Consider the following 20,589-nt stretch of genomic DNA (forward strand, 5'->3'; position numbering starts at 1 on the left):
GCACGCATTGAAAACCAAGAGAAAGATTTACATCATAGAAGAGCTTTATTAAGGTTCATCATCATCATCATCATCATCATATTAAACCGCAACACAGAAACACATAAAACATATTTGTTGTTTCCGATATGCATTTTTTCGTCCAATGAGGGATCATCTGAGTAAAGTATCTAAGCATCCCTCTACAAGGGGTTATCTCCAGATGATTTGATTTTATAATAATATCATATAAATAATTTAAAGCTGATAAATAGTTTATGATAATAATATTATTAACAAGTAACACTACAATCAAACTCTCTGAGAAGAAATATTATTGAATATTTCATAAATAATAAATATAAACACATCGGGACACAAGTCACAAGCAAACGAAAAATTCATCCAGGGAATTTTTCACCTGCAAGACTAAGGCATCCTTCTAGTCGTGGACGGATTAGCTGATTGGGACCTTTTTCTGTAATATACTTGTATGACAAATGTTTTTTATGTGGAAGAATGTAGATATGCTCATCCACACTTAGCTCACTGAATACACACTGGATAAACGCAACAGCAGCATCCGTATCTTTGGTCAGTTTGTACGTTTTGTGATTTTAACATTGTCTTTTACTATGTGGATTCAAAGCAAAACTGGCATCTTCTGAACACAATCCACATGGAGTCATTTGATTGGTCAATATCTGTCATCATCCCCCTCATTGGACGGTGTTACAGAATGGTATGAATTCATTACCGAGGATCCTCTTGTTCTAGGGGAAAGGTAACTACGAACAAGGGGACTACAAGAGACAGAAAACAGCCATTAGTATACAGAAAATACACCATAGAGTGGAAAATTAATATTCATTAATAATGTACTACAGATAAAACGTTGAGAAATTAAGAAATGAAATATGAATTAAATTAATCGAATGAACTTTAAACATTACATTCATATTAATGAAATATAGAAAAATGTTTCAGATGAATTTTTTTCAGCCTGGAGAATTTGAGAGAAAAGATTATGGTAATCTCTACAAATCTTATTTCAAATATCACATATTTAAATTTGAATATGAACATTAATGAACTTAATGTAATTGGGCTTTTCCAATTTCACTGGAGCTGTTTGTCATTTGAAGGGTATGTTATCATTCCTCCCATGAAATAAATCAAGAAAAAGTATTGAAACGTATCTTACTTTTGGTCTAGTTTTTAATACTTTTAAGTTATCATTTTCAAGCAAGAAACTTCGGACATGAAGTAAGGTAATTCTGATAACCATGCAATGATACAAGTAAAACCAAAAGAAGTCAGAAATCACTGACAAACATTAACACGGCGGATGACAGTAGATTAGATATGTGATGATGTGTGTTAAGTGAGGATGGCAGTAGATTAGATATGTGATGATGTGTGTTAAGTGAGGATGGCAGTAGATTAGATATGTGATGATGTGTGTTAAGTGAGGATGGCAGTAGGATAGGGTCATTTTAGAATGGTGTTTTTCTTTCTGGAAATGAATATTTGGTTATGATGATTATTTATAATATCAAACAAAAGTTGTCTGCTGTACATGCAGTGGTTTTGGGTTCTCTTTTTCCTTTTTGAGGAAATATTTTGTTTTTGTCATATTCATCATTTTAAAAAGGATAAAACTTAAATTATTTTTATTATTTTTTTCTATCTCAGGGAGAAGGTAATGAACACGAAAAATACAAAAGGATCATGAGAAAAAACCAAATACAGATAGAGGGATCTTCACTCGACCCATGCCGACTTACTTACTGATTGTGTATTACTTATATCTGTTGTAAACTTCGTTAGATCTTTACTGAAAATCAACAGCAATAAAATATAGCCAACAGACATCAACAGCACAAAAGCAATGGAGAGCTGAACGTTCACTCGAGCGCTTGTAATAACTTTTGCCATTATAAGTAACTAGGACTTAAACGTGAGCAAGTAGTTGTAGTGAGTCGTACACTAAGGAGATCTACAAACTAAATATCTCCAAATCGTCTACTGCAAGGGAACCGGAACCACAACCTCTCTAGCTATTCCTAACTGATAACTGTCACACGTCTGGTTTACCTCCTATTTGTATTGTGGTAATGTAACTATTTTGCAGATGACAATTCTCTCTGAGTACTAATTCCTCGACCAACAATTGGACTCGGTAATCCCGGTCTGATAAAAAATGGGCGTTCTTCATCAAAACATACTTATTTTTTAATATATCGATTTGTTCGATTATCTTGCAAAAAATAGTTTGTAAAAGTTTCATTAGATAAAATAACATAGAAGATTTTTTACAGACACTCCTTATATGTATAAAATCTGATATCAATATTTACTTAATTTAACCAAATACTTACGTTAGAAGTGCTAACAGATACGCTGGATCGCTGGACAGATACGGAGCTACGGCTCTTAGCGCGGAACTTCTGGACGGTGGAGTCGGCGGTGTCAGCGCGTTCTTCAGCCTCCTCAAGCTCATGCTGGGTTTTGCGGTATTTGGCCAAATTGATGGCAGCGATTTCTTCCTGTAAAAGACAAAAGAGAAAAATGTAACGTTTCACAAAGTTCTTTAAACTCTTGATTTTATATTATAAGATACACATCGCATTCGTCTGAATGAAACCTGGCAATCGAAACAGGGAAACATATTTTAAAAAGGAAATAAAATACTTACTGCTTCCTCGGCCTGGCGCTTGAATGTCTTGATCTTAGCGTTGAGTTTGTCAATGAGCTCCTGGAGACGTTCCTGGTTCTTCCTGTCCTCATCAGCCTGGAAGGCCAATTCTTTGAGACGGCGGTCGGCCTTGCGCATGTTCTTCTGGGTCTCAGCGTGGCGGCGTTGTTCGTTGTCAAGTTCAGCCTCAAGCTCATGTACTCTGGATTCCAGTTTCTGGATCATCTTCTTACCTCCCTTGAGTGAGGAAGCCTCAGCTTCATCCAAACGAATCTGGAATTCTTTGACCTGGCTCTCCAAGTTCTTGCGTCCTTTTTCCACCTGACTGCTGTGATCTTGTTCGCCACGGAGCTCATCAGCAAGACGAGCGGCATCAGCCATAGCCTTCTTGCATCTCTCATCAGCACCCTTCAACTCGCCGTGCATCTCATCGAGGTCGGTCTGCATGGCATTGATATCACCCTCAAGTTTTCTCTTCTGGCCCTGGACAGATGAAACTTGAGATGTGAGTTCATTGACACGGTCGTTGGCATCAGCAAGCTCATTGTCAGAACCCTTGCGGGCCCTTTCGGCCTGTTCCAAGGCAGATCTAAGCTCCTCGACCTCACCAGACATAAGAGTGCATCTTCTCTCAGCCATGGTGTATGACTCACGAGCCTCATCACGCTGTCTCTGTTCTTCCTCAATGGATGTCTGCATCTCCTATAAATGTAAAATGTTTTTATAAGGAAATATTGTCATTCAATAATCCTCAATTTAAATTTCTGAAATGATTTTGCATCGAAGAATTATTAATTAAAAAATACTATTGAAAAATATAACTTCACCACATTATTTATGAAGCGGGACATTTGATGTTATACCAGAATGACATATTTACCCTGATCTGTTGCTGGTATCTCTTGACAGTCTTCTCCATCTCGGCCTTGCCCCTGTTGGAAGCATCGAGAGCAACCTCGAGCTCATTGATGTCCTGTTCAAGCTTCTTCTTGATCCTCATGGCATCAGATTTACCCTTGGCCTCAGCCTCCAAACTGGTTTGCATGGATTCAAGGGCACGTTGGTGGTTGCGACTGCAAAGCAAATATCTTGAATAAGAACTAGTTCTAATAATTTGTCAATGAATCTTCATATTACTCTTTTATTTTATCATATTTAAGACGATAAAAATTGATATCAAAACATCATGTACAATGTTATTTCGTTTACCGGGTGTTGTCGAATTCCTCTTCCTTCTCCTGGATGCGTTTGTCGATCTCATTACGGACGGTGGCGATTTCAAGCTGTGAACGCATGACCTTGGCTTCCTCCTGTTCAAGAGCACCCTCAGCCTCTTCAAGAGCGGCCTGGAGTTCCTCTTTTTCCATCTCGAGCCTCCTACGGGCTTTGTCAAGCTCGTGTGTGGATCGGCCTCCCTCAGAGAGCTGATCGGTAAGGTCGTGGATTTCATCTACAAAACAATATGCATATTAAAATCTAGAAATGATTCCATGTTACAACATGTTATAGTAAATTGCAGTTTGAATACAACTATTAACCGATATTTCAAATGTATTCTACGTATTGGTACAAACGTTAACTACATTACAGAATAGGGTTATGCTGTTTTATCCTCACCAGCCAAGTTCTTGTTCTCCCTCCTGAGTGAGCCAATGCTGTCCTGGTATTCCTCAATGCTAGCCTTGATCCTGTACAACTCGGCTGAGTAGCCGCGAGATTCCTTCTGGGCGTTTTCGAGCTCGGACTGCAGGCTGTTGACCTTGGCCTGCCATTCAGCGGCAGTCTTATCGAAGGCGCGCTGTTTCTTTTCCATCTGGTTGGCGTTGGCATTGGCCTTTAAAAATAAGACATAGTCTAGTATAGAATTATTTCAATATTGTAGTGAGGGGGTTACTTAGTACACAATATAACAAGTAATCGAAAATAAATTTGAAGACTATTATTATGTATTCTATTGAATAGAACACTGACCCTGTCGACTTCAATGGAGCGATCTTCCAATTCCTGTTGCATACGAGACTTGGCCTTGTCCAAGGCTCTGCATTTGGCGTTGGCAGCCTCCATATTCTGTTCAGCCTCAGTGAGCTTAGACAGAAGCTTGCGCCTGTAATGAATAGTTACAAAATTGTTAAGTTTTGCACTATACAATATTTTCTGACACTTGAGCCATTTACTAAATCAATGCTTAATTTGATTGCAAATCTAGGTTATATTTATAATTATAATTAAACTTACACGCAAGTTCATCATTGGTTATTAGATTTGTTAATCACAACTTGATATTTTGATAACTCAAATAAGTAAAACCTTTGTTATGAGTACACTTATTTATTGTGTAAAACTTACTTCTGGTCCTCGAGCTCCTCAGTGCGGTTAGCACCCTCGCTCTCAAATTTGGACCTCCATTGCTGGATTTCGTTGTTGGCCTTTGAAAGCTGGCGCTGGACATCAGATTTGGACTCCTGTTCTTCCTCAAGCTGTTCACGGACAGCATCCATATCGGCGTGCATGTTGCGGAGTTCGTTCTGGAGCTTGGATCGGGCCTAAACGAAAAAGCACATTGGTTTGGATAACAAATAACAGAACACATACTTGTCAGAAATTTGTAATTATTATTGGTTTATCTTCATAGGTGGTGTATGAGAGAAACACGCAGTACATACCCTGGTTTCGTCCTCAAGACTGCGACGGGCATCCTCAAGCTGAGAGCCGAGCTGAGACTTTTCCTTAGAAAGTACACTGACACGGTGTTCAGCGTCCTCGAGCTGTCTGCTGAGATCGGAGTTCTCAGCCTGGAGACGACTCTTCTGGCTCTGGAGCTCGTTGATGGACCTCTGGCTGTCCTCGAGTCTGGCGTTGAAATCGGCAACCTGGGCTTCAAACTGCTTCATGACCTTCTCGGAGCATCCCTGTAATACAAGTCAATGGTGGATAGTGAGAAGGTGCAATATATATATATGTTATTTAACTAGATATTTGACAGCGCAGTAAAAATGAACTGTTGAGTTATTACAGCCGTACAACGTATGGATGGTTAATTAAGGTTTGGTAACAAATGATTAAGATGTTACCTCATGTATGGAATGCTTCGTTAATCTTGGATTATTTGACATTAATAAATGAAAAGGTACTTTAATATAATGCCGAGCTATACTGTATAACAAGTTATTATCACTTAAACATCGTGGTCATATAATTGGTTTTATTCAATAGCATCAGTAACAAATGTTTTCCGATTGGATAGCAAACAATCCTTTACAGTGAAAAGCATTAGTATTTGAAATATGGATCTGTTAGTAAAATATTGATGTGAATTATCATGCCTTTGTTATATTGATAAAAAAGTTATGTTTTTGATATAATATACAAATGTTATCTGTTTTTAGAACCAAGCGTATTATTGATACAAATATATAAAACAAATAAAGAAAATATAATGAGTTAAATGTGCATTAGAATTTAAGCAGATAATGGTAAATATATTACGTTTTTAATTTCAAATGGTGAATCTGTTATTTTATTAGCATTCACTCGTTATGAGTATGTTCTTCTTTACTTCAGATTGTTAACTTCCTGTTAAATAGCAAATCCTGTTTATGTTAAAATATCTCACTGTTTCACCCTAGCCCTTTCGGCCTGTTCCAAACACATAAGCAAGTCCTCGCATTCTACCATCACGTCTCGTTTGTCCTTTTCAGATCTGGTTATTGTGATTAAAACATTACATGCAAGTAATTAAAAGGATAGTGTTTGTTTTCTTTCTTCACTCATGCATTTCATCCTAAAATTTGGAAGGTTGGAAGGAGTCGAGCACATTTTGTGTCCTCGTGAAATGCTGGGTCATAACCAGGCATGGTACCTTGTTCTTCATGTTGTGAGTCAACTGACTCTCGAGGTCATCCATTTCACGCTTAATATCTTTCTTGTCCTTCTCGAGCCTGGAATTTGTTTATGATTAAATTTATTTTAAATATCTGAACACTTGTTATTAAATGCATTACAGTAAGTTTTAATTCTTATACAGAGGTTTTTATCAGGTATACCTATAAACCGTCACAAAATATTTAAAATACGATATGTGTCGACATCAATTTCAATCTTTATAATATTATGAATTTTGATTCTTTGTGTTATTGAATTTTTTTACTGATAAAATACATTTTTGAAAAAATGATTCACAATTAATTCAGATGACTTACTTGGACTTGACCTTCTGGAGTTGATCAACCTGGTCGGCCATCTCGTTGGTGGCATCCTGGTGCTTCTTGCGGAGGGCAGAGATTTGAGCCTCATGCTGGAGAGAAGCTTCCTCAAGATCACGACGGATCTTAAGAAGTTCAGCCTCCCTCTTTTTGTTGAGGTCAATCTGTTGATGGGTTAATTTAAAAAAAAAAATATTATGACAACCAGAGAAGACGAAAACAGATAAACAGTTGGTTAAACATAATTAAATAGTCTATTTGTAATTGATTTATTCACATTATCCCATTCTTAGAATATTGTTTTTTATACAATAAACTATTTATTTTATTCAAATGTTGTTTTTATATAATAAAAATGGATTCTTACCTGGGCAGATGTGGCACCGCCAGCCTCATCAAGACGCTCGCCGAGCTCTTCCAACTCACGGTTAAGTTCAGCGCGCTGCTTCTCAACCTGTTAATTCACAACAGGGTGTTTAAAACATATTCATCATGTATTGATATGTATTTATATGAGTGTTTCATATAGCCATTTCAATCATACAAGTACTATTATTTGGTAGTAGTCAAAAGATTCTCTGAAACATTATATTGGTTAATGAATGGCTGCGGTATGGCAAATTCAGTCTAGTGTTTCTACGTAGAATTACCCTTTTAGCATCTAGGCAGGAGATAAAGATAAGAATATCCTATCAAAGTAACATAAGATCCCTAAACACCGTATCGTTGCAAACAGCTGCTGCCAACTTATCTACAACATATTCTATTTATAGATACCAAGTTATGCCAAGTACATAAGACCTATTTTACAAAATGTTTCGTTCTAAACCATTATGTCAACTATAGTAAATAAAAAATTCTACAAACAAGTGTCTCACCTTAGCCCTGGCGTTCCTTTCGGCTTCAAGTTCTTCCTCTAACTCCTCGATTCCGGCCTGAAATATTGCAACAGCCATGATTGTAAGAATGTCCAAGTATTTCAATACGAAAACAGGTTCCTTTATTTACACCTAGGTGACTACAGAACTTCAGGACAACAGGAAGGATAACATGGGGGAACAACAACAGAGGAAAACGAACACTACTTGAACGCGGAAGAGTTGAGATAGCTATGACGGGAACTTGCAGATCATCGCCTCTTAAATCTCTGATTGGTCTGTATGTAAAGAGCACCTTAGTGAGTGCATACTTCCGCTATGAGTCAGACAGAGTGAAGCACGTCTGAACATATGACGCATTGCACACAGACAGATAACGCGTTGCTCTCACAGACTTCTACCACAGAAGTTGAAACTGTTTAAATTTTGGTTAACATTGGTTTTACAGACACTTTATCAGACTGCCGTGCTGGATTGAGTTACTTGGGTCTGGTGTTCTGTGGAACATACTAGAAACAGTATGAATAGATAGATAAACTAGATGCCTTAGAAAAACTAGAGGGCATTCAGTTGACTAATACATACAATGAAAGCGAATTCCATATGCATGCATTTTATTACGTAGGTTAGAGCATAGCACAATACAGCTTTACGGTATCATGTGAATAAGGCGCTAAACCTGATGCAAACATATTTCGTTAAATATGACATTTACAAAATTGAAAGCAAAAAAAAACAAAAAACAAAAAACCCGGCTAAACATGTGTATAGTTTAGGCATTATACATATAGAAGTACCTATAATCTACCTTTACGACATTCCTTTTACGTATTAGAAACAAATTGCATCGAGTAGTTAATTTACAGGCTTAATTAAATTCAAGTCAGACAGACAAAAGATGTTCGTAAATAAGATGCTATCAATCAACCGAGTAAGTAAAATACGTTTTCTTGCGTGTCTCGAGCAAATGGAATGAAACATAACTTACCTGGAGTTCCTTGATCTTTCTCTGGAGTTGGGCGACAAGGTTCTGTTCGTCCTCGAGCTTGGAGCTTAAGGTGCTGATCTCAGCTTCCTTCCTATTAACAAATACAGGAATACGTGGTCAGCGATTCATTAAATTAAACATTATGTAGTAGAAAATAGTCGTTTAACTGATTGATCTCTATTAAGCTAACGAATGCTTAGTAAGTATATTAAGGCATCGACTGCTTACCTCCTTACGTTCTCCTCAAGCTCCCTCTTGACACGTTCAAGATCATCAACGGTCTCCTGGGTGGACTTCAGGTCCTGCTCAACCTTACGCTTGGCCTTCTCAACATCACCACGAACCTTTTTCTCGCGCTCAAGGTTATCCTCGAGCTGTAAACCGATCGGATATCACGTTATGATTCAGTTCAAAGCATAATTTACAAAATTAAGGCTGGCAAACACCATGTATCACCTTATGTCATTTCAAACCAAATCAATCTATTTATCTTGAACTTCAAAATCAGTTTACAATTTATAGTATTATTGATTTTACATAAATTTGGTATATTCACCTCATCAAGAGTCTGTTCAAGCTTGGCCTTCAATTTGTTTAGGTGATTGCACTTGTCCTCCTCAGCCTGGAGAGCATTGCCCGTCTTCTTGTTGGCCTCTTCAAGAGCTTTCCTTTCCTTGTTGAGTTTGCCGATCTGTTCATCTTGCTGGGCCATCTCTCCCTGTAGGGTGGATATTTGATTGTCCTTGTGGGCTTTGTCCTGCTCGGCCTTCTGGAGGGTGTTCTCAAGATCTCCAATATCCTTTTTAAGATTTTGATTGTCCTGTTCCATCTTCTTCTTGATGCCCTCAAGATCAGCAGATGCATCTTCTTCGTCCAAGAGTCGTTCTTCGAGTTCCTTGAGCCGAGACTCGAAGTCAGCTTTCTGCATGATAAGTTTCTCAACCTGGTCCTCCTTATCGCCCATTGAGTCCTCAATGGTCTGAAGCTGAAGGAAGAGGTCGTTCTTCTGTTCCAAAAGGGTAACATTTTGCTCCTCAAGTTCCTTCTTGATGCGATCGCTCTTGGCAAGATCTTCCTTCACTTTGTCCATCTGTTTCAATTGTTCCTTCATCTCGTCCTCTTGACGGGCGATGCTGAGAAGAGGCTTGACCTTGGCGTAGAGTTTCCACCATTGCCAGTTACGGAGAACCAACCATTTCCTGATGTTACGCTGGATCACGGAGAGACCAATTCTACAATGAAAACATATCGTGTCAAGTGACAATGACAATAACATCGTACTTGGAAATAGTTTACCAATAACACATTTCAGATGGTGTTCTATTTAATTGATTTATCAATACTGCGTGTTATCATTTAATCAATGAAATGCGTAGGAAAAAAATGTAAATGATCATAATATTTCGTACCTCTGGTCCTGGAGCTTTTTGTAAGCCTTACGGATGAGGTAACCACGGATGTGGGCCTGGAACATGGAGATGATCTTTGACAAACGTTCGTCACGCATCTCCTCAAGGTTACCGAGGACACCGGCCTTGAAGAACACCTTGGTGGTACCAAGACGGTACTCGGCGGGATCCATCTGAAGACCGGTAAGGATCTTTTCTGACACGGTCTTGCCATCAACGAATCCTTGAGGGATAGCATTGGGGGCCAGGATACTGTATCTGTTATAGAAGAACGTGACACAATATTGCGTTAGCATTGTGACAGGGGAAAATACATTCAAATTGTAGTTTATATAAAGATTAAGTTACACTTCATTGATGTTTCCTTTTTCTTTCATTGGTTATTTGTTCATAGCTTTGACGTTAAGTAATCCTCAGCTATTGTCTATTTACCTCTGTTTGAACTCAGAATAGATCAATCTGCTGGGGAATCCCTTCCTACAGATACGGATTCCTTCAAGTACACCATTACATTGGAGCTGGTGAAGTACGAGCTCAGCATCAATAAGACCTATGGGAGGGAAACATATTGTCAATACAAACGCCCTTTTCTTCATCATAGCTACATGATGGTCTCACGATGTAATATATATCACGTATATTTCCGTAAACATTCGAAACATTACCAGATTTTAAATTTTGTAAATACTTATTCATTCAACAATTTTATCGCTTACATTTGATCTGCAATAAATATACACATCTGTCAATTAGAACAAAAATACACTTTTTCAAACTATGATTCATGTTAAATGGTTCAAAGATCTGTTATAAAAAGTTCAGATATGACATACTTTGAAAAGCTGGAAAAAAACACAAATGAAAAACTGGTTAGCAAAACACAGAATTGGTGAGAGTGGAGAAGGTGTGTTTGTAACATAAATCAAAGTTTGAAATATCCAGGATCTTCTTTCCTTCCGTGTTCATTACCTACCGTCAAAGAACACCAGATACAAGCTCACCTGGTTCCTTTTCTAAGTTTGGGATAATACAGCGTACAAAGTGAGGATTGGTTCTACGCAGATTGCACATCAATTTGTTTAGACTTTCCTAAGGAAAAAGGATGCAAGGATCATCAAACACATAGGGAAGGTGTGATAGTGGGTTTAAAGAACTTCTCATATTCTTTGTCATGTCAGCTTTAAAAGGTGAGTAGGAGTTGGTTCGAATTCTATCAAGTTTTTTTAAAGAAAATATAATTTGATAAAAAAAAATATTTGAAGAAAAATAAACTTTGGAAATTCCATTCAAGGATGACAAAGGATAAAAGAAGTTCTATCAAACAAAACAGACATAAATTAGTTGCTAATATGTTCATCAATGGTATATTAGGTGTTGGTAGGATATGGGTTTGGGTCTTTGAAGGACTGGAACAGATGTCGGGGTTATCTGTACTAACACACTGTGCGTAGACTTATGACGTCATTCACGGGATTTATGATGTCATTATTTACCTGGCTGTTTCAATTCGTTGGGAATGAGGCAACGCACGAAGTGAGGGTGGGTGCTGTACAAGTTTTTCATAAGCTTGTTCAGTGATTCCTTAAAGCAAAAATAGTTGACATAGCAACAATGAGTACATACATGAACTACAAAAGCAGTGATGAGATCTGAATTGCAATACTGTTATGTACTTAAATCGAAAACATTTCTATTACATATTTAGGTCGCAATCAGATTACTGCTGCAGAACAGCGATGAGAAGAAAGTGACTATGATGCGAAGAAAGGAAAATATGTTATATATCTTTTAGAATAACTAAATAGACTTTCAACGTTTTGTATTCATCTGCTTAAAAAATAAAATAAAATAAAACAAAAAACATGTGAGTAAAAGAAGGCGTAGAGCGTACCCTGTGGACAGCAGAGATAGTCTGGAAAGCAGCAGACTTGCCCCTCTTCTTCTTACCACCGCCAGCAGGTTCTGCAAAGGTTAAAGGTTGTGTCTCATTAAAGATAATTATATTTCAACTACTGTTTTTATAAATGTATAATCTAATCAGTAAAATGACCAAATTGAGGTTGTTCTGGGTTTTGTTTTCCAATTATCCGCTGGGAAAGGCTCATTATGTCCAATAATGATACTTGGATTCAGTATTGATAAATACAAACACATTACAAAACGAAGTGACAAGCATTGCTTACCTTCAGGAGCCTTAAAGAGCTCGGCCACAAGAGGCTCCTTGGATGCACACAAGAGGGCGACAACGTTTTCGTTGATGGGATCCTTGTTTTTGTCCAACCATCCAGTGATGCTGTATGGCACGTTTCCGGCATAATGGTGGAGCTCAAAGTGAGCCATGCCCTGGTTTGGCCTAGTAGGCTTGCCGGGCTTGGTGAACATGGGGTTCTTGCCCATGTGGTTCGAGTACAACTTATCCTGGAAGGATTTGTCGTCAGCTTTGGGGAACATGCACTCTTCCTCAAGGATGGACAAGATGCCCATAGGCTAAAAAATAATAAGATCACCAATCACACACAACTAACTGACATGATATACATGATAACAAAGTTTATGCATATGGCCAAAGATAAAAGTCACTGATTAAAGACTATGTCAAGCTTGTTTCATATGATTGACAATAATAATTTGAATTGGGAATCATGCATTTATTGTGTATTTTACAAAGAAATATTGCATTGAAATTTATATTCAGGATTGTTCTTGCTATATATTGGTAATAATTATTATAATTAGTTAATAAGCTAGTCTTACCTTCTCGATCAATTCGATACACATCTGCAGATCCATACCAAAGTCAATAAACTCCCATTCAATTCCTTCCTTCTTGTACTCTTCCTGCTCAAGGATGAACATGTGGTGGTTGAAGAACTGTTGCAGTCTCTCGTTGGTGTAGTTGATGCACAACTGCTCGAAGCTGTTGTAGTCGAAGATTTCGAAACCAGCGATATCAAGTACACCGATGTAGTAATTCCTCTTGGCCTTGGTGTCAAGAGTTTTGTTGACTCTCTTTACCAACCAGTTGAACATACGATCGTACAGGGACTTGGCCAAAGCACCAACGGAGTTGATGACCTTAAATAGAGAAATTAATAAATGTTATATGTTTAACATAAAAAGTCAACAATAAGTAATAAGCATTATTTCACAAATAAATGACCATATAGTTACCAAGGTTCCACGCATTAGCATTATTCAATACTTTTTCAGTAATACTTAAAAATCCCAGCTCACCTGGTTCAGAGTCTGACCCTTCGTGACCATTTCAGTGCCGACCTTTACTTTGGGTTTCAACAAAGCTTTCAAGAGATCGCCGGCGTTGATACCGCAAAGGAAGGCAACTTTCTCGGCCTCTGTCAAAGAAAATCACAAAAAATTGTAAAACAAATCCCAAAGTCGTATCAAATATACACTTTAATGTCAATTGTGTGTCTATTCTACATATCTTTTAGTATTACTTCCTCTCAGAAATAACATGTGAATTATTAATATAATTATTGAGAAAAAATCATTTGTATACCATAATAATGTAATGTAAACGAGATATCAGTCAGTTATATATCTGATTCAAATGTTTACTTACCAGCAGTTCCATCAGATTCAGCCTGTTCCTCACGGGGCCTCTGTTTGAACTTCATTTCACCCATGTGCAAAATGGATGCTGTGCACTTAAACATAGACTGCTTTTCTTCCTTTGTGAAGCCGAGAATGTCGAAAGCTTCCTGCAAGGTAATAAATATATATGTAAAATTATGTACATGACAAATATATTGCATGGCTTTAATAAATGACATCTCCATTCAGTTCTTAACGCATTGGTTAGTTTCACGAGGAAATGTTTTGGTAGTTTTCCAAATTAAGGTGCGTATCATATCAATATACTTACATCACAAAGTTTGAGCTCCTCTACATCATCGATGCTATCAACAGTCAAACAACCCTGGTTGATGAAGGAATAGAGACCGGAGTCGGGGGTGAGCAGCATTATTTCTGCAAAACATATTACATGTCAGTTACCGATGGCGGTGAATCAAATAGTTGTATGTTCTGTCGAGACTGTTTTTATTCGACTTATCTTGTCACATGTTTTAGAAACAAAATGACAAAGTTTCGATTACGATATTGAAATAATGTTCGTATACCTACCATTGATCTCGGGAATGGCGTTTGAGCACAATTGGTAGAAAATGTGGTAGTTCCTCTCAGCAGACTGCTGGTATGTTACTCTGGACTTCTCAAGCAAGTCTAAAAGTATTGAAGTTAAACGAAAAGATTAATCAACAGAGCCCTTCTTTAAGAAAATAATACTGGAGATATATTATACTGGAGATATATTGGTATGAGCAAACCATTGTTAATACACCTACACTGTATAGTAAGTATTAAAGAAATACATCTTTCTGTGACCAATATATTATTTATATTCCTTATCGCATACTTTAGTTACCAAAAAAAATATAACATTTTGTAAACTGTCTTAAATTGCTTACATGTCTCGATATCAGCTCCGGCGATTTTGCCCGTGGGACCGAAGTGAATACGGATAAATTTACCCTAGAGGAGAGAAACAATAAAAGGTTCAATATTTCATATGACATTTTAGACACAATATCAGTGTAATTCATCCACATATCATGACTTCAATCAGATACACTTGTTATACTGTATATTCATAGATACTGCGATTTCACTTCCATCCAATTTTACATCATATTTTACATACATAATAAATATATATATGCAATATACATATAGATTTATATTATTAACATGAGTTACTCTTCAGTATTGTAAAGTAACACACTTATAGCTGAGCTCAATCGATTCTGTAATTCGAAAATTTATGTGAACACTTGGGATTGGATGTGCGTCCCATACCAGTGGTCTTAAAGAAGGTCACAGCTATATAGATATATAGAAAATAATATCTTACTTTAAATGAACGATTTTAACCACTGATATGAGACGCAGAGGAACATGCAGACTTGAGATCACACTATAATAACCTGAATGCTAATTTCAGAATAAATATTATTAATTATGTTAAATATTTGTTCGAATTAATTAGATATTTATTTAAATCTATCCAAAATAATTATTTGAATGTTCTCTTGAAACAGTAATCGCTAAACCAGGCGTTTATGTCAATATCACTGTACTTACGAATCTAGAGGAGTTGTTATTTCTTACAGTCTTGGTATTACCAAAAGCCTCCAGTACTGGATTAGCTTCGATGATTTGATCCTCGAGGTTACTGTAAAGTCCAAAGGTTGGTTGGAAGGAACGTGAACAGAGGAGGAAGGATGAGTGAAACATCAACACAGAGGAATCTTAACTAAGGTTAGAGACCTAAGTCCACTAACCTACGGTGATTCTAAATGTTTGTTTCAGCAATTTTAATTGCTTAAACATACAGGGGTTAAATGAGCTGGCAAAATGACCAGTGGAATACACAAAAGAGTTAAGGCAAATCATTCAAAACAAAAATGATCGTTGCAATAATAGAATTTGTTTTTAATATATGTTCATAGCATATTTTCCCCCATTGTATAAAGGTGATCTAGCCAGCCCATTTCAAACAGGGTGATTTTAACATAAGATAAGTGAGTTAAATATCAGACAGATATACCAAAATACGATATATTTGTCCTCGGCTGTTGGGTTGTAAAGGATGAGGGAAGGGGCCGGGAGTTAGATGGCAGTAGAGTTCAGGATCTTGAAGGGAGAAGAGTCTGTGAGATCAAACAGGTGGTATTCATTCAACCGCAACGGGGTCCACAGGGATGCTTCTTCTGCTGCTGATGGTAATACTTACGAATCGAGATGAATTGTTATTACGGGTGGTCTTGGCATTACCATAAGCCTCCAGCACAGGGTTAGCCTTGATAATCTGGTCTTCAAGACTTCCCTCCTATATGGTTTGGAAATCGTTTTGGGAGGACATGGGGGAGTTGGGGTTTTTTTTGGTAAAGGGAGGGAGAAAAGAAAATGACAAATATTGTTTTAAATTTGTTCATTAATTGACATCTAATAAATTATTTTCAGAAACAAATGGATAGTTTTGATAATTTACTATCAAAGTACATATATGTAGTAAAGCTCAACACGTAAATTACAAGCACAAAATAGTTATCACAATGTAAACATCATATAGAGCATAAGTACCAGTGATGCAGTATATATTATAATAGATCATAACTAAATATATAGTATGTGATTACATATTATGGTCATAACAAGCAAATTCGTGGAATTTGTATCCTCTGCTTACAGGACATATTGTAGGTTAACATTATTGAGGTTAGGTTTAAACTTGTGAGTATCGTGCTGTTGAGACATAATGTATAGCTTGAAACTTGAAGAAAAAAAAACTCCTGTACCTCATTGATTCTCCGTAAATATGCACAAATCACATCGGTTAGCAAACTTAGCATGAGTTGGATGTGCATAAGGAATCTGGTTGTACATTTTAACAATATCTACAGCAACAAGTACTAATTGTAATGGGGGATCATTACAGATGTCCCCCAAACTGCCCCCATAGTCGCAAAGATGCATCAGAAAAGCATAGTACACCTACAATGTACATACTAAATTTGAGTGAAATTGAACAATTTCTAAATTGCAACCAATCAGAAGCCTGTGTGGTTGCTGTGGTAACAAAACTAATGCGGTTTTATTCGCAGTCCCCTAATATCCCTATATACCAATTTTCATCAAAATCTAACTATATCTAAATTTCCACCAATCAGAAGCCTCTGAGTGGTAGCTATGGCAAGAAAACCGATGCGGTTGAATTTGCAGTCCCCTTATATCCATATATGCCAATTTTAATCAAAATCGTTTGAAGGAATTCGGTTCACATTTGTTATAGTTATTGCACAGAAACAAAACCCAGCAGATAATTAAGTTTTTCGTCATTCAAGGGGCCATAACTCCGCTAAATGGGGTCATATAACTTGGCCGAGACCTTAAGGCATTTAACCCTGTGAACATTTTTGAAGAAAATCGTGTTAATATTTGTTGTAGTTATTGCACGGAACCGAAGCATGGCAGATAATGAGGTTTCATTATTTAAGGGGCTATAAGTCTGCCAAATGGGGTCCCTGAAAGTGTTTTCTCTTCGTTACAAGGAAGGTCTGTTTAGGAGGGTTTGGATGAGAGTACTATTTATTAACCATAGATAAAAAATATATAGGTTAGGTGGTAATAATAAGTGTAAAGAGGGACCAGCAACTTCACTGTCGTCATTATGATTTATATATAACATCAAGAAATATTCTATAATATTAAAAAAAATATTACCATTGATTTGCTTAAGAATGGCAGATAATACTTGCAAAGTTTTACTTTTCAATTTCAATATTTCAGGATCATCAAGGAATGCAGCAAACAAATAGGTAAAGGTGTTGGTTCTCTTGTTTGTTTGGAATTGCTCCGGTCATGCGCAATCAATTAAGATAACCTAAACTACCTTCTTATCAGCTTCCTCCTCGTCGGTCTTCTTTTTAGGGGCACATGCTACTTTAGCCAAGTACATGATTACTTTTTTGGTGTTTTCAGTCTTACCAGCACCAGACTCGCCACTATTGTACGAAATAGAACATCAAGCTTTATATAACCTTAAGTAAATAATAAAGACTACTTAAAGCATAGCAATACATTCCTGCTTGTTTCTTCGTATTCCTCACGTTACTTTATGAAAATAATTTACATTTTTCAATCAAGTTATATAGCAACTACTTTCTGTTAATGGTCTTGTGTAGAAACCAGCAGGAATGTACCGGCATTAGTGCCTTAAAACTTACTTTATGCAAGTTTTACATTGCAAATATACAATAAAAGACGTTCACGCAAGAAAAAAGAGGCAACCCTCAGTGCCTACTAAGCATCACTCTATATACAATAGTGTATAGTGATTTATGAGACAAGCTATGTCTGATGTGAACGTGTCTTGTTGTATCAAGCAGTATTTCTATATCTATCAAAAAGAATCTTTAAAAACATGTCATTTTAACTTTTAACCCCACCCCTCCAAAAAAGGTTTTCATTCTTATTTATAAACATTTCTCGAAAGTGTTTGGTGTTAATTTATAAATGTTGATTCCTTAACGCTTATTACATTAATAAAGCTAAAAAACTCACGTGATCAAACAGGACTGGTTTTCACGATCTGTAAATAACGAAGCAATATATATATATACCCCTGTTATCAAACTATAAAGGAGTGGTCTTTAAATAGATAATATGTTACATATGTATATTTAATTTTTAACTATCGTACATTTTTACTGAGCTATAATGGTGCATTTCTTGTCATCAGTTTAAAGGATTCCTTTCTTTTACGTAAAACACATTGTATGAGCAAAACATAACTACTATGTTGTACATGTCTGGTTGTACGATGCGTACCTGTTACCATGTTCTGGTAGGCATTGTCAGCCACAGAGAACAAATGGGGAGGGATCTCAGTCTTCCTCTTTCCTCTGTACTTAGAGATGACGCTGTCGGTGTAGATGGGCAGACGTCTGTAGGGGTTGACCGCGATACAGAAAAGTCCAGAGTATGTCTGTATAATGGAACGCAACATCTCAATGGATATCCACACAATTCACATCTCATCAACATTATCAAAGAAATATATTAGTGGCAATATTTTAGTCACCAGAGTGATTCATGTAAGATGATAAACTTGTTTTATGATTTTTGTAAATACATTAAATCTAACTTTAGTAAATGTTAATTACACATTCTTCCACAGAAATGACTACAAACTGTAAACAAATCAGCTTCATTTTTAACTACATAGAAACAATAGCAACGAGACTTGTTCACATTACGTAGCCAGATAATATAGCGTACATTCGGACGAGTTATTTTTATTTTACAAAGTAAACATGTTAAACCGTGTATCAAAGATAAGATAGTTTATTAGTACATGAACTATTAAGTAACACTAATGAGTGATAAGGTGTAATTGTGTACAGTAGGGCCAAGAGCGATGACTTCAGGCAGATTTCTCAAGTAATTCGAGCCACCCACAATAACCAGTACTAATCCCATTACATCAGATAAGTGGACAGGATTCAGTGAGTATGACTGATTGAGTATTAGTACATAAACATTATAATCAAACAGGACAGGGCTATTTGGGCTTTTTTTATTATTAATATTTATTCATTAATTGAAGTTCCAGTGATGGTATGGTCAAAGTACAAAGTGACTAGAGTGATTTTGAAATTATAGCAGAAAAATAAATAATTCTTTACTTTAGTTTTATAAAGATTAAAAGCATCGACGAGAATTCCAGAAAGTATCCCAAGATAAGTAAACGACTGGTTATCAGAAAGCAGGCCATGGCTGTTCGCAGGGGCTGACACGGCATGCTAGGTGACGGAAAACATTTCGACTGGAACCTATCGGTTGTCTATATACAAGATGGGTATAAGATAGAGATGGGAAGTATATGTACATACCACTAAGGCATCGCTGACGTCAGCGAGTCATGTTACAGTGCCTGTATTTACTTTTAGACTCCACGGGATACCAATATTTGGTTAGCAGTGTACGGGATGTGGGGTTCCCCACGGGGTAATGAGAACAGGTATAATACATGGGACACTACAGGAATTATGCGTGGGTTGCTTAATAAACTAATTGCATCACTGATTACCAGTCTTTATAAGATCTGATCATATTCGTTTATTGGTCTGACTTGTACCTTTCTGGGATGTGTGCGTTACTTGGATATTTGCTATATGGTTAGTAAGTGTGTGAAATAGTTGAGAGTACTCACGTAGATCATACCACTGGTGTATCTGGATCTCAAGTTGTGCAATACGGAGGCTTCGTTGAGGTAGGTCATGTTGGCCATATCCTCGAGTTTCTCGAACTTAGGTGGGTTCATTTGCTGAATGTCATCCTTCTTCACGGTCCTGGTCTGTTGACAAACAATTACAACTTTTAATAAATGTTCTAGTCTCATACAGAATCCATTTCATCACCTACTAAAATATATCACAACTGATGACATTTTAAGCGAATTAATAAAGCAAATGAAGGATACTCGCCATCAACACATGACGTGGGGGGTTTTCGAGAAAATGTATCTTCGGGAATTACCCATTTCACCTGTCATATTTATTTGTGAAGATATTTCTTAGACTTACTGATACTTGGAGGATAAAGTTAGTTTTTGTAACTATGGTGATGTTTAAATATTGGAAAAAAATGATTTTTGTATTCATAATAGTATTGTTAATATATATATAGTTCTATGTGAATAATTGCAGATTTATATGCAAAACATAGTGGTATAATATTTTTTCCTATACTAGTCCTAATGATTCATAGTGTTGCAGCTGTACCCTTTATACACTACTATAATGACAATATCTCCATATTAATATTTTGTTGTAAATCAGTGCACAGCATA

The 20,589-nt window shown here is 36.7% G+C and overlaps 1 protein-coding gene across 3 annotated transcripts; it reads right to left on the reverse strand.

Moving 5' to 3' along the window:
- Positions 1-26: 26 nt before the first annotated feature.
- LOC110450619 (myosin heavy chain, striated muscle-like) lies at positions 27-20,149 on the reverse strand. Of its 3 annotated transcripts, none has more exons than XM_021498237.1 (33): positions 19,951-20,149; positions 18,567-18,723; positions 18,300-18,327; positions 17,629-17,740; positions 15,970-16,065; positions 14,645-14,708; positions 14,301-14,399; positions 14,041-14,144; positions 13,738-13,876; positions 13,389-13,507; positions 12,909-13,229; positions 12,338-12,641; positions 12,046-12,116; positions 11,648-11,735; positions 10,587-10,704; positions 10,155-10,412; positions 9,302-9,977; positions 8,974-9,119; positions 8,746-8,836; positions 7,758-7,814; positions 7,247-7,333; positions 6,877-7,043; positions 6,537-6,615; positions 5,341-5,586; positions 5,024-5,220; positions 4,649-4,781; positions 4,295-4,511; positions 3,887-4,127; positions 3,558-3,750; positions 2,678-3,379; positions 2,361-2,528; positions 1,771-1,816; positions 27-782 (listed from the first exon to the last, which is right to left on the reverse strand). In XM_021498237.1, the coding sequence occupies exons 1-32, from the start codon at positions 20,137-20,139 to the stop codon at positions 1,814-1,816; spliced, it is 5,670 nt and encodes a 1,889-aa protein (XP_021353912.1). In that variant the 5' UTR covers positions 20,140-20,149; the 3' UTR covers positions 27-782; positions 1,771-1,813. The 3 variants fall into 3 exon arrangements, with proteins under 3 accessions (XP_021353912.1, XP_021353913.1, XP_021353911.1); XM_021498238.1 differs by having other exon boundaries at positions 1,767-1,816; XM_021498236.1 differs by lacking the exon at positions 1,771-1,816.
- Between the last annotated feature and the right edge of the window lie 440 nt (positions 20,150-20,589).

The sequence above is a fragment of the Mizuhopecten yessoensis genome, unplaced genomic scaffold (assembly GCF_002113885.1).
Source record: "Mizuhopecten yessoensis strain PY_sf001 unplaced genomic scaffold, ASM211388v2 scaffold5369, whole genome shotgun sequence".
Lineage (NCBI taxonomy): Eukaryota > Metazoa > Mollusca > Bivalvia > Pectinida > Pectinidae > Mizuhopecten > Mizuhopecten yessoensis.